The 15,164-nt window shown below is 41.3% G+C and overlaps 2 protein-coding genes across 2 annotated transcripts; both read right to left on the reverse strand.

Moving 5' to 3' along the window:
* Nucleotides 1-565: 565 nt before the first annotated feature.
* Nucleotides 566-3,117, reverse strand: LOC111649854 (tripartite motif-containing protein 16-like). The gene has a single exon (XM_023399554.2). It carries the CDS (start codon nt 3,045-3,047, stop codon nt 1,401-1,403), a length of 1,647 nt encoding a protein of 548 aa, XP_023255322.1. The 5' UTR covers nt 3,048-3,117; the 3' UTR covers nt 566-1,400.
* A 1,249-nt stretch (nt 3,118-4,366) lies between these two features.
* LOC111649853 (serine/threonine-protein kinase DCLK2-like) lies at nt 4,367-14,818 on the reverse strand (the record flags this gene model as incomplete). The annotated part of the gene is made up of 12 exons (XM_023399553.1): nt 4,367-10,180; nt 10,280-10,360; nt 11,069-11,165; nt 11,323-11,400; nt 11,610-11,743; nt 12,023-12,169; nt 12,292-12,411; nt 13,095-13,152; nt 13,279-13,384; nt 13,622-13,694; nt 14,080-14,168; nt 14,687-14,818. Coding segments are annotated over 12 exons (1,241 nt in total), but the record flags the coding sequence as incomplete, so codon positions are not given.
* Nucleotides 14,819-15,164: the final 346 nt, after the last annotated feature.

Below are 15,164 nucleotides of genomic sequence, written 5' to 3' on the forward strand. Positions count from 1 at the left end.
TATATAAATGTGAGTGCGACAGAAACAGAGATTTATAAATCTCTTTCTAACAGATATTTTATGTATAACCAAACATTCCAACTTTTTAATCCAAATAAAACTTTGAGGCATTTCAATAATTCTTTTCTTTGGTTTTTACTTTTTGGTTTTTGTACAACTGACAAATCTGACTCAATAAACTTTAATAAAAACACATTAAATGGTAAAATGGAGTGATGCACATTCTGTCCAGCATGGTTAGTAAAAACCCAGATAAACTCATTTTGTAAACTGCTGTTTACATTCACTCTGATCATAAAAATGACTAAATTATTTTATTTTAGATGCAATAATTGATTATTTTATACTAAGATTATATTTAGTAATTTTCTGTGGTTTCTAAAAACTTTGCTAGGTGGAGTTAGTGTGTTATTAAAACACAAATACATACAACAATTCAAAATTTTTATTTATATTTAGTTATATAAGGTCTGTAATGGCTGAATAATAAACTCAAAAACTAAAATCAAGTCTAGAAATGTAGAGAATCGGGTGCAGATATATTAACGGTTTACAAGCCACAGAGTTTGTTTTTTGTTCTTTTATTCACTGTATTTTCACCACCACAATGTTTTCACACACTAAATTAATTTCCCAACACCATTATACAAACAGTAATTCAAATACACCAGGACGACATGTTGCATTATTAATTATTAATTAATCCGCTGATTATTTTCTTTATTAATCATTTTATCTATAAAATGAAAATAGTGAAAAATATCCATTATACCCTTTATAATCTCAAGCAGTTCAAATTGCTTTATTTGCTCAACAGTGCAAATAAAAACCCAGATATTCAGTTTAATGTTGTATATGATAAACAAAATCTTCACATTTCAGTTGATCGATTAATCAACTAATCCTTGCAGCTCTAATGCACTGATTGATCAAGTAATAATCATGTAAACCTACTGCAACAACTGAAGGATAATATTAAGACAGATCATTGATTGAAGAGCAGTGTAATTGAACAAAATAAAAAATAGAATCAGTGCATAGAGTGAAACATAAGAGACATTACATTAAAGTTTGAGATCTAACGAGAAGGAAACTCCAGTGATCTTGGTCGAGGTGTCGCAGAAGTCACGCCTCACCTTAGCAACTCAGACGTTTATATAATTTATATAAATCTATCTATGTGCCATTTTAATCACTATAATATAAGATTCCTTTCTGGATCACATTATGTTTTGTTATTACTTTTCATACACCTGAAGTAGTTTTTTTAATCCATTTTAAAAGCCACTAAGAAGATTTACCTACCATACTCTTTGTGCAACAACTTGTTATCTCCTTGGCGACCAAAATGTCCGGGCTCCAGTAGATCCCCAACCCTCTGCCTTGTTGATTTCTTAATCTTACTTGAGCTTGCACAACTCTGCAGCGTCTCCATCAGAGCCGTGAAGCCAGAGTCCAGCATGGAGCGGCTGAGTGAAGGTGGTCTGGACTCTGTGGAGGAGAGTCATGGTTTCAGAGACGCTGTAGAAGGACAGAACACCTGCGCTGTGATCCAGGTACACTCCCACTCTGGAGGGCTGAGAGCCTGTAATGAAATCGGAGGCGTGATGTCTGAACGTGTAACTGTTGTCATACGTTAACGCCCAAGACTTATTATTGTATCCAAATGCACTCGCAGTGAACTTCCCTGTTCTGCTAATGTTTTTGTAGGCGACCGCAATTGAAACCTTCCCTTTCCTCTCCACCTCCCAGTAACGACGTCCAGTCAGTTCGTTCTCACTCATCACCTGAGACAAACCGGTGAATCTCTCTGGGTGACTGGATTGTAACTTCCCTTCAGTCTTTGAAACTTTTCTGTTTCCATCAGATAACATCAGCCCGGTGCCCGCTGTGTTCGGATCCAGTGTGATTTGACTTGAATATTGTAAGAACTCGGCTCTGGTCGTGGGCGAAACATCCACGTCCGTGTCTGTCGGTGATTGTTTGATGAAGACCTCACTAACAACAGCCTGTATTCGATCTCTGGCTGCTGTCATAGCAACCATCGCATCCTCAATGTCCCACAGACGATGGATTTTTGTACTCGGTGAGTCTGGAGACTCAGGAAGTTGTGACGATGAAGGGTAACCCTGAAGAAACTGGGTGTGGTCCTCTGTGCGTGAGAGCTGCTCCAGCTCGGCGTCTTTCCTCTTCAGCTCAGTGATCTCCTGCTCCAGCTTCTCCCGAAGCTCTTTGACTCGACTCGCTTCAGTTTTCTGCTGAGATCTGATCTGCTGCTTCACATCCGAGCTTGTTTTCTTGATAAGACGGACCAGCTCGCTGGAGATCTTCTCGGTGTTCATCACTGCTTTATGAGCAGAGCAATTTATAGCTCTCGCCTCCTGCTGAAGCACCTTCACATCTTTCTCTCGGTTCTGGATCCTTTGCTGGATTTTTTGCCGACTCAGCTCAAGCTCCTTCTGCTTCTGTGTCCTTTCTGCTGCAGCTGAGACTGTGTCGTGGCCTTTATGTTCATCCATGGAGCACAGATAACAGATACACTGCTGATCAGTGCGGCAGAAGATCTTCATCACCTCATTGTGACCGGAGCAGATGGTCTCCTGAAGCTTAATGGTGGCGTCAACAAGTTTATGTTTTTGAAAAGCAGGAGATTCGTAGTGAGGCTGGAGGTGTTGCTCACAGTAAGAAGCCACACAATTCAGACAGGACTTGACGGCTTTCAGCTTCCTCTCGCTGCAGACATCACAGGCCACATCTCCAGGTCCGGCGTAGAAGTGATCAGCTGGAGTAGCTCGGAGTCCGGTCTTCTCCAGTTCCTCCACTAACTCTGCCAACATGGTGTTTTTCACCAGTGCAGGCCTCCGTATGAAAGTCTCCCGGCACTGAGGACAGCTGTGCACTCTTTTCTTATCGTCATCCCAGAAAGATTCGATGCAGCTCATGCAGTAGTTATGTCCACAGGGAATAGTCACCGGATCCTCCAGTAGATCCAGACAGATCGAACAACAGAATTTCATCCCGTCTGCCTTATTTCCCTTCTGCGCCATTTCACCTATCAACAACAGGGAGCATCTAAAGTTTCACTTTCACCACAGCAATTATCACACACAAGCCTTTGATTTACTTTCACACTTGCATGCTGATCTACAGTGAGAGTGGCGTGTGCCTCCTGCACCACACAGCGTGTTGGTTACACCCATCTCTACACTTGCAGATCTGTGAAAGAGGCAGGAACCAGGAAGTCAGATAAGGAGGGGTTATCAGTCTTTTGTTTCACTCCATGAAAAGGAGCATTTTGAGCCTTTTCTAGCCTTCCTTTACTTGTGTATAGTTGGGATGAACTTTGATACTGTGTCCAGTTCTAATTTACATATTTACAGCCGATATATTGACCTCTTATCATGAGATAAGCCTGTAAAGTTTAGTGGGAGTGGCTGAGATTGTTCTTCATTTTGTGATACTTTTCTGTTTCCGATGGATAATAATGTTTTTGTGTTTGAATCCAGTCAGATTTGAAATAAATTAAGTAAATTAAAGACAGGAAAACAACAGTAACTCAGACACAGGTTGACATTATGCCACTGGATTTGTTTTATTGTCGCATCTATTGTTTGTACAAATCAGGGTTTTTTTCTTTTTGACAAACACTCACAACCAAACTTATATTTCATATAAACACACATCACATTATATTTCATTTTTAAGTATTAAAACATGTCTCCTACATACGTCCTCAAAAAACTGCTCTCACTTCTCTTTTCACTGCAACCCAGGACTTGTTTTTTTAAAAGCATGTGACACAAACACTCAGACGTCAAAACCACTGAGCTTTAATTTAGATTTTCATTTCAAGATATTATAGCAAATTTGAAGTCAAGAACTCATCAGCTAAATACAAATAAGACTTTAATGGGTCATTTTCTAGTTTATAGGTTCCAGTTTTAAGGGTCAGGGGTTTAAATGGCTCCAGCTACAAAATCTTTTCCAGTAACAGCAGATTTTTTTTTGGATAGCAGCAGCTTCCTCCACTACGCAGCATGGTGATAACACCAATCCCTAAACTGGAGGTGTTATCAACCTGTTTCATTTATGGCCTTTGTTTATGATTTTACAATCGGTTTGAACTTTGGCAGCAGGTTCTGCTCTTTTAAACCTTTTAGATTCAGCTTTGGTAATACGGGAAAGGTGGTAGGAAACAGGTCTCGATTATAGCTTAATAGATGTCCATTAGAAACGATCTCACTGTTAACTTCTTCAGAGACTCATTCAGCTTCATTAAAGTAAATATTATTGTTGTATGAATGAATCCATGTCTAGTAGATACATGTTAACAATGTGACAGGAAGACAACAGTAACAAAAACACGGTGGGATAACATGATGCCACTGCATCAGTTTTATTTTCACAGTTGAATTCATCTTTTCTTGATACAAATCAGGGTGTTTTCTTTTCTCCAAATGCCCACGCCCTGATCCCAACAAACATACATGTTTCATATCAACACACATCACATTACAGATCATTGTTAGCATTAAAACATGTCTACAACATGTCCTCAAAACACTGTTGCTCTCACGTGTCCTTCCACTTCAAGCCAGGACTAGTTTTCCTAAAAAGAATCTCACAGAAAAACACCGACAGCTGAGCTTTAATTTAGATTTGAAAATACTCACAGTGAAACTTTGAGCTGTAAAGAAATAACTTTTTACACAGCAAATGTTTTTTTTCCGGTTTGTAGCTTCCAGGTTCAAAGTTCAGTCTTGTCATTCCAGATAATGGATTGTCTTTAAATTAATAAACATCGATAAACCTCAGAATCCGAGATTTCTTTTAGGAAAACCAGCACAGGTTGGTTCAAAATCCTAATTTGTCTACTGCACTTAATTAAAAAAAAAATCAGTTTCTGACGAAAATGAGGCATGATGTGAAATGATCACACACACACACACACACACACACACACATTGCAGTTAATAAAAACACACACGCAAAGGGCCGAATAACTACAGCAACCCTGAGTCAAATCACTCTGAAATCTACTCAGTTACTTTGAGTCTTTGCTCACAACAACGAAACCAGACGCGTCGTCTCTGAAACGATCCGTTAATGTCTGTTCAGGATCGAACAACAGCTCACTGAAAAATACAGAGAGACGAAGTCAGATGAGAAACTCTGAGACAATGAAAAGCACCGACAATCTGGACGATAAGAGGAACGTTTCTTTTGTCTAGTAATCCTGATAAACAATCTTTGTTGATATCGTTTGCGAACTGCATTAACGGAAACTCATTCATGGATATTTTAGATTCAGTAGCTGACTGTCGAACCTGTTCCTCTTCTGGGTACGATTGATTTTTCTGACTCCACAGTTTGTAAAAACGTGCAGATATTAGAAGTTGGAACTTTAACAAACAATATTAACGTTATGTGATTGACTTGTAGTGATGAATTCAACCGAGTTTTTGCAAGAAACGAACCAAAAACACGAGTCCAACGCCAGTCTAAAACCTTTTTGGAACATGCAAATCCACCAATATGGTTCTTCAATACTACTGCAGACAGTAAGACTGTACTGTTTGTAGTAAACTGCGCATTAATGGCAGAGAGAACAATCACAAATTAGACTCAAAATGATATAAACTGAGCAGATTTCAGCCGCTCATTGACCCTGGTGTTGCTGCACCACTAACAGTATCAACAGAAGGCTCCTTTTGGTTTGGTATAAAGCAAAGAGAAAAGAATTAAGACTACTGGGTTCATAGCAGGCATAGAAGGTCAAAGGCCAAGCCACTGATTACAAGAGTTTGGCTGCAGTTCAGGTTTCCTCGAGGGTCAACGGTAATTCAATAGTGAGGCGTGGAGTAGAGCTAACTTGTTATCGACGTATTAAATACTTCATTAGTGTTGGAAAGTAGTGTTAGAACGGACTTTAAGATGATTGGTTTCCTTATGTCGAATGACAACTGATATTGATATTTAGCACTATAATCTACGTTTTCATTCTCACTGTCTACAATTACACAAAAACACAAAGCCAGGTGAATCTGAATGTGATGCTGCCGTTTGAGCTGGTTAGTAATGTAAATCTGACCAAGACAACGGTAATTTGTGAACGTCCGTGATTAATCTTTTTAGTTTTTAAAATTATCTTTGACAGAATTCATTTGGTTCTTCGAAAACTCTTTGAAACCCTGTGCGTTTTTGAAGTTCCCCCTCAAGAACCCATCAGACGCTCTGCGACGCGACCTCAGCAGCTCATCCTGCCAAATTCTTAATCAGTGGCTCGGGCCAAAGGTAAAGGCCACGGAAAGGTCGTGGTAAGGTCATAACACTGCATCAGGTCAACGCATTTATCCAGATGACGACTGATGTTTCGTTTCAAGTTTTAAAAGTACTGACCCCTTTCCCTTAATGCACACACACACACACACACACACACAAAATGCACAAATGGAACCTCATATTTTTCCCATTTCCACGTGATTTTAAGTTTAAACATTACAATGTGGAAAACGAAATACCCACAGTCACACTTATTTACACACACACATACACCTTTCCTTCATCCTCAGTGACTCTAATGACCAGTAATATCAACAGACAGCATGATGGATGTGTGGATGGAGCGATATGATTGGTGGATTACCCACGATGTCACAGACACATGAACGTGTATAGAAAGAGATCTGTCGCCGTCCGGTTATTTGTTGCTACTCGATCGATCTTGAACTCGGCTTTAAGGTAAGAACTCTTTCGTTACAGTTCGTCAACACCCTTCAGAAACCTTGAGTCTTGTTCTTTTTCTGCCTGTTTTTTAATTGAGTCAATAACTAACTTTTGAAAATATATTTCACAATGTGAAAATGTCTCCATATCAATGTGGAAAATCTTTTCTTTATCAAGATACAGTGTCTCTTTGGGAAAAACAAGGTTTTTTCAGGGTGCTCACACATCATGTCTATGACTATGAGATTATTTCTTTTAACTGTAGTATTTTTATTTTTTTCAAACTGCTACTGTTTCCCTACTTCACAACTGACTCACACAGACAGACACCAACAGACAGAGTGGTATTTACAGTATTTACAACATATTTTATCCTCCGTTAACTGCAGGTAGGAGGTCAGAGTTTGGACCGGTCATACTGCAGGTAGGAACCTCAAAAGGTTGTTGAAACAGTTTTTGAAACGTTGAGGTTTGGAGTTAATTTGAGATACAGTACGAAGCGTGGGGGACGGGTGAAGGACGGGAGTTGGGTCATAGAGTTTGTCCTTCAGTGAAGTCGAAAGCTCATTGTTTTCAGTTTTTATTTTTCATAAATTAATCTATGGACTCTTTTTTTTTTTTTGGTTTCTGGTTTGAAAAAAATGTATAACTCAAAGTGGAGATCAGGTCTTAAAAATAACATTTATAAAGCAATCGTTCTTTTATTAACGATCCATTTGCATCATCTCTCTACTAGTGTCTTTGAGAATCAGAAAACAACTTGGACTAAAGAGTGCATCCTGGAGGTGATTAGCCTAGCTTAGCATAAAGACTGGAAGCAGGGGGAAACAGCTAGCCTGAAACTATCAAGGTTCAAAAACATGGCTAAAGATGAATTATTATTAAACCATTGTATCTTTGTGGTTTTAATGAAGATTAATATGCTGTACTGTTTTTCTTGTGTATCGGTTGAACTAATAAAATTAAATGTTAAAATGTTAAGCAAGTGATCTTTATTGGTTTAGAGCTGGGCTAGCTGTTTCCCCAGTTTTCTGTCTTTAGGCTAAGCTAGTCAATCCAAACTTAATGTAGAGACAATAGAACGTAATAGACTTTCTCATCCAACTGTATTTGTGCCAATAACTCAACAATTGGTAAAAACTGAAAACAATTAGCCTCGTGTAAATATAGTAAATAGCAAGTGCTAGGTTCTGAGGAGATGAACTTGGGGAGGAAAGGTTTAGGATATTAAGAGGAATTGATCAGCAGCGTAAACAGGCACAGTACTCGAATACCTCCTCGGACTGATGGGCGCCACATAGGAGGAATGAGAAACGTCCTTCAGGCCAGCAGAAGGAGAGCTGGAGGGTAAAGGCAGGAGAAATGGGACGTTTCCCAGTATTAATGGAAGACATCCTGGTCGCCAAGAGGCAGGGACTACAGAGAAAATAATCCCTAAACCAGAGGGAGTGTTTTGTAAATGAACCATTGTGTATATCCCAATGAAAATGGGTTGAGGCCTTTTTTTTCAGAGCCTCCAGAATTAAGTGTCATTCAGACCGGAGGTAATGGCTGTTTTCAGGAAATGCTCCAGTCCCATGAGACACTAGGTGGTGAATCAGTCTAATAGCACCTTCATGGTGTTCCAGTGTTGATATGGTATATATCCTTCAAGCAGCAGTGAGGTGACTTCATTAGTGTCTAGCCAAAACAAAATGGGACTCTTCTTACAGATCTAAATGGACATATGATAGAGGTTTAATGGAGCTCATCAAAGAGGAAGTAAATACTTTCCAGTACAGCAGCAGAGACAGGACTTGTGAAAGTCTTGGGTAGATTAAATGCTGTTCTAGATGAAAGCTGAGGACAGTTTCCAGGTTTAATTTGAGATAATACTGGGGAACTTCCAGCAAATAGCCTGTATCCCAGACCAGAGTTCATGAGACCTGTTCAGTTTCTAGCAGGTAAAACGGAAATTCGATTGTTGAGTAGAAGCAACAAAACAATTATAGACTGGCTCCAAGGGAACATATTGGGTTTCAAGTCAATCAAGACTGTGGAAAAGGACAAGTTCTAGACCAGAGGTGAGGGAACTTGTTGGGTTTCCAGTGGTTGAAACAGGACTGGTTCTAGACCAGAAATGTGGGAACTTGTTTGGTTTCCAGTAGAGGAAAGAGGACTGGTTCTGGACCAGAGGTGTGGGAGTTTGTTTGGTTTCCAGTAAAACATACTGGATCTACTCTGGACCAGAGGGGCAGGAACTTGTTTGGTTTTCTGTAGAAGTGGGGCATGTTCCAGACCAGAGGCAAGGGACCTTGTTTGGTTTCCAGTGATTGAAACAGGACTGGTTCTAGACCAGAGGTGTGTGAACTTGTTGTTTTCCAGTGGTTGAAACAGGAATGGTTCTGGACCAGAAATGCAGGAACTTGTTTGGTTTCCAGTAGAGGAAAGAGGACTGGTTCTGGACCAGAAATGCGGGAACTTGTTTGGTTTCCAGTAGAGGAAAGAGGACTGGTTCTAGACCAGAGGTGTGGGAACTTGTTTGGTTTCCAGTGGTTGAAACAGGACTGGTTCTGGACCAGAAATGCGGGAACTTGTTTGGTTTCCAGTGGTTGAAACAGGACTGGTTCTGGACCAGAAATGCGGGAACTTGTTTGGTTTCCAGTGGTTGAAACAGGACTGGTTCTGGACCAGAAATGCGGGAACTTGTTTGGTTTCCAGTGGTTGAAACAGGACTGGTTCTGGACCAGAAATGTGGGAACTTGTTTGGTTTCCAGTAGCAGAAAGAGGTCTGGTTCTGGACCAGAAATGCGGGAACTTGTTTGGTTTCCAGTGGTTGAAACAGGACTGGTTCTGGATCAGAAATGTGGGAACTTGTTTGGTTTCCGGTAGAGGAAAGAGGACTGGTTCTGGACCAGAGGGGCAGGAACTCGTTTGGTTTTCTGTAGAAGTGGGGCATGTTCCAGACCAGAGGCAAGGGACCTTGTTTGGTTTCCAGTAATTGAAACCGGGCAGGTTCTGCACCAGATACGTGGGACCTTGTTTGGTTTCCGGTACATAACAGTTCTAGACCAGATCGGTCCAGTAGGTGAAAACATGTGCTATCCTAGACTGGATGGTGGTGGACTTTCAGAGGGTCATTTGGTTTCCAAAAGACGAAACAGGATGTGTTCTGGACTGGCAGTGAGGGAACTCTGAAACTAGAAATCTAGTTTTTATTGACAACAACAAAAAAAAAAAAAACGGGAACTGGTTTCAAGGAGTGAGTTCTTGACCAGAGGTGGAGGAAACGTTCAAATTAAACCAGTGTGTTGTGTTCAGTTTCCAGTTGATGAGAGGGGTTTGTGTTTTAGACCAGAGGAGAGGGAACCTGTTTGGTTTCCAGTACTGGTGACTCCGGCTCTGGTTCCAGTGTGTCTGCGCTGGTCGGGTCTTCGGTGCTGCTCACAGTCGCAGAGTCGACGGGAGCCTCGTCCTAAACCGAAAACACACACACAATACTCAGTTCTTCTCTTGCGATGTTAACTGTACGTCTTCAGCATTCGTGCATGTACGCGGTCGAACGCGCTCTTACCGTCACCCAGGGGTGTGATAGGACCTCCTCGGCCGTGAAACGAGCATCCACGTTCACCTGCAGCATCTGACTAATCAGCATCTGAGGAACAGGTCATGTGACGGTTAACAGCCTGCAGTAAACTGTGTGAAGTGAAGCCTCATTCAGACTGGATATATTTCTGTAGGGTGGTGAGGTGATTTTAACATTACCTGCACCAATCAGCCATTTTATGTGGGTTATTATTCTTCTTATAATTAGAGCTGTAATTACCTACTGTTTCCCAGTACTTGTAGCTTATATTTGTTTACATTTTGGCACATTAGCACCATTAAACATATGCTAAATTAATTATCATCAGTTCCATTTGCAGTGTACTTGTGAATGTACTGACAATTATCACTGGGTGACTGTGACACTGAAGAAAACTTAAAGATTCTCAGGCAAGTTCTGAAGCATCTTTTCTCTCTTTTTAGGATTTCTAAGTGGATTTATTAACATGGACATCAGAGGATTAAGATTTGACTGAATTATGACTCTGAGAAGGAGTGCGATTTCCGACTTAAATTCACCTCCTTCAGTGTCTTTGCACAACTTTGAACTTCTTCTTTTTAGGGTTTGTCCTGCTGAATGTCCATGACCATTACGGACAACTACTATTCTACTACAGACCAGTTCCTGTTATTTCCCAACGGTTAAAACGCCGTGCGGAACAATGAAGGAACACAGTGAATATTTCATCCAAACAAAACTGGAAAAGTTTAAATTTAACACACAGTATTAACTGTTGATTATATGAGTGAGCGGTACCTTTGCAGGCAGGCTGATGGTGTCCCAGTCTGGAGATGGAAACTCCAGCTTCCCTCTGAGGATCTGATCAAACAACTCCTCCTGCACATTATTCTCACTGAGGAGGAGGAGGAAAACGCTATTACTTCATTGACTGGATAAAAACTACGAAGGTATTTATCCATAAAACACTGTGTAATTAATCTAAATTAACGAAACTCAACTAGATCAACACGTATCATTACATTCATTATTGATTATAGGAACTCACTGACCTTCTGAATGGAGGGAACCCACACAGCAGGATGTAGGTGATCACTCCAGCTGCCCAGATATCCACCTTCAGACCATAGCTACACAAACAACAGGTTAGTGTTAAAATATATGGATTTAATATAAATATAGTCTGTATCAAAAAGTCTGTGAAGAAATCAACACAAGAGTCCGAGATGTAAAAGCTGTGATTGTAACCTGATCATCACAGGTGTAATAACATACATGTAGAAGTATTCAGTGACCATAAACTCCACTTCCGTCTAAATACACTGAAACATCATCTCACCCGGTCTCGGCGATGATCTCCGGGGCAACGTACGTCGGCGTGCCGCACACGGTGTAGAGCGGTCCCTCCACTACTGTCGCCAAACCGAAGTCCCCCAGCTTCAGCGACTTCGTGCCGTCCGGATACTCGCACACCTGCAGAACACAAACGCAAATAACACGCAAATATATTAAAAAAATTCAACTACACATGGCGGTAAAAAAAAAAAAGTAAAGTTATTATTACTCAGGTTTGATTTGTATTTGTGTGGATTTTAAAGCTTCTCCAAATACTTCAAAGAGTGTAGCTGATATTCATAAACCTACAACACATCCCTTCAGATCCTCATAAATATCCATAACGTGTGTGTGTGTGTGTGTGTGTGTGTGTGTGTGTGTGTGTGTGTGTGTGTGTGTGTGTGTGTGTGTGTGTACCAGCAGGTTCTCTGGTTTGATGTCTCGGTGGACGATGTTCATCCGGTGCAGGTACTTGATGGCTCCTGCCAGGTTGAACACCATGGCGCTGGCGTCACGCTCGCTGTACTTTGTGGAGGAGGTGATGGCGTCGAACAGGTCGCCGCCCTGAAGGAGGCAGAGGCGTGAAAAATAGAAACTGTTCACAGGCTTTTAAATGTTTCTGGATACTGTGAAGACAGGAAGAAACACAAGCAGAGAGGAAGAAGAAGAAGAAGAAGATGAAGCACCTTGACGAGCTCCATGACCAGGAACAGCTGAGAGGGCGTTTCATCCACCTCGATTAACTGGATGATGCTCGGATGCCGAACCCTCCGCAGCACCGCCACCTCGTTCTCTATCAGATGCTCCTACACACACACACACACACACACAGACACACACACAGACACACAGACACACACACACACACACACACACACACACACACACACACACAAACACACAGACAGTTTCAGTGTGTGAGGATTTCGTCACGATGATGAAACACGCCATCGCAGACGGATCATCCTCGTCTCACGGCAGAGCTGTTGATAAACTCCCGTCTCTCACCCGTTACCTCGGTGGCTCCTCAGATTTCAGCTTTTGTAAACAAGCCAAGCAGAGCTCGGCTTTTCTGAGAACGCTCCAATCTCCCAGCTGCCCTGAACTACACGCCGCGCACTTTTAATTTCTCTAAACACTGAGTGAATGTCACAGAGCGAGAGAGAGAGAGCGGGAAACTCTGCAAGCTTCTACAAAATAAGTGCCAAGAATAAAAAAAGGGATATTTTAACATCTACAATCTGAAGACAGCGGCTGAGGAAGATCATGTTGTATGATTGAAAGCCCCAGAACAGCTGCTAAACGGTTCATGTGGTGAGATGATGTTGTTCTCTCTGTCCTGTTCATCAACTCACAATCCTGTAGATTTATCTGCCGACGGTCTGATTCTTTGATTTGAAGAGTGTGACAGACGTAGAAATCAACATCTCGTTATCGTCACGGTAATTATCATCGAGGACGCTACAGGATGTAAATAAACCAGTGTTACCTTCCCACAGCAGCGAGCTTTGTCGATGATCTTCAGGGCGTACTCTTGTCCCGTCGACCTGTCAATCAGCAGCACAACAGAAGCTTGAATGGTCGTACATCATTTATTAGAAAAAACACAAATTAATAGAAAGAAAGTGAAATATTCTCTGAGAGAAACGACCCCTGCAGGTTTTTATCCTTACCTCTCCACACACTCCTTCACCACGGCAAAGTTTCCATCTCCGATCACTTTGCCAACTTTGTACTTATCGTTGATGATGGAGGAAGAAACCGATCGATTGCCGTTCACTGTGAGAAGAAGAGAGAGATTATCATTCTTTAATCTGGATGTTCTCTCTTCGATTGACTCAACTTTGAACCCACAGTCTGTATTTAACCAAACAGCTCTGCAAGTCTCAGTTTGACGACTTTCGTAAAGCTGTCGGCCGTGAAGACTTTCTCTTTATGTCTTATGGTGTCGTCTTCTTCTTAAACCTTTAATGCTGACACACACACACACACACACACACACACACACACACACACCTTCAACAGTGGTGTCGTCTGACTGTTCGGCCTCTCCATTCACATCGGTGGAAGATGCACGATGAGGAGAGACCTGGAGAGAAACGTGACGGACAAACACGGGGTGAATCAGAGGAAATAAACAGATGTGGATCGACGGAGAGACATAAATAAATTCTGAAAGCATAATCTACAGCACAACTAAATCCAAAATATCTTTTAATTCACGGACTAAAACTGGACAACAGCTGAATTCAAACCATTGTCTCATGATGTTAAAGGGTTGTAAACATTAGAGTTAAAAACAAACAACATCCTTGTTTCTCATCTGTAAATTACAAAGTTTATACAAATCAGTTCACCAGTCACTTTTGTTATTCTCTTTTATCCTTCGCATTGATAGTAACAGTAAAAAAACAAATAAATTGTTTGGATTCAATATTGTTTTTTTTTTTTTTAGATCAATCAATCAATCTGACCTTGAGGCTGCGTCGAGTCCCGGGGCTGGTGGGGGAGGGGCTGGACCTGGCCGACTTCCCCGCTGACTGTGATCCTGAGCCCTCATTGGCTGCAGACAAGAGACAGGAGCCGTGTGATTGGTCAAAATAATCTTGTGTGTTCGCAAATACACGCAAAACAAAATGGAGCTCAAATCGACAGCATTGCCTGGTGCCGACTTTGGGCCAAAACTGTCCCGAGATTGCTGCTAATTTAAAATGATTTTCCGCCTGAACTGGTCCAAACCCACAGTGTCTGAACCTTAGCTGAGTCTGGCAGCCATACACGGGCCTGTGCCGGCTCACACGTGGTCCTGCAGTGCCGGAACACAGCCGAGTGTGCCGGCATTCAGCCGTAATTGTCCTGACTCAGCTGGGTATCTCATAACAGCTTGAAAAGTAAAAGCCAAAGACCAAAATATGTTTAATCTGATTACATTTAGTGATCAGAAAAAGGTGAAAGGTCACAGGCCTGATGCCAAAAAACGCCCTTGAGCAAGGCATCACAGATGATGCACTATTATGGAAAGATTTTTCTTATTGATTATGTTTTATCACTAATAAAAGGAGGTTTCCTGTTGGTTCTCACCTGGGGCAGGAGACTTAGTTCTGGCCGGGCCTTTGGGTGGAGTCTTAGAGGACGACAACCCGGAGCTGCTGGGAGTCTTGGGAGTTGTAGTTTTCTGAGGGGCAGCGGAGCGAGACACTTTGGCCCTGCATTCTGGAAAGAGCAAGAGAAAGAGGGGAGGACATTAGACATCTGTGTCACACAACATTTATTTTTTGTTTATTTGAAACAGATTAGTTGATGAATCAATTAATTGATAAAAAGAAAATTAATCAACTATTTCTGATGAATCGTTTCAGACATTTTTCAAGCAAAAATGCCAAAAATTTACTTGTTCCAGGTTCTCAAATGTGAGAATTAGCAGTTTTTCTTCGTCATGCATTTTAGTAAAGCAAATATTTTTAGGTTTAGGACTGTTGGTCTGACAAAACAAGGGTGTGTGTGTGTGTGTGTGTGTGTGTGTGTGTGTGTGTGTGTGTGTGTGTGTGTGTGTGTGTGT

Source organism: Seriola lalandi, unplaced genomic scaffold, assembly GCF_002814215.2.
Source record: "Seriola lalandi dorsalis isolate HSWRI2012SDOR001 ecotype SW California unplaced genomic scaffold, Sedor1 jcf7180002052050, whole genome shotgun sequence".
Classification (NCBI taxonomy): Eukaryota; Metazoa; Chordata; class Actinopteri; order Carangiformes; family Carangidae; genus Seriola; species Seriola lalandi.

Coding starts and splice junctions, on each gene's coding strand:
- LOC111649854 (XM_023399554.2), bottom strand. CDS start 3,047: ATGGCGCAGAAGGGAAATAAGGCAGACGGGATGAAATTCTGTTGTTCG.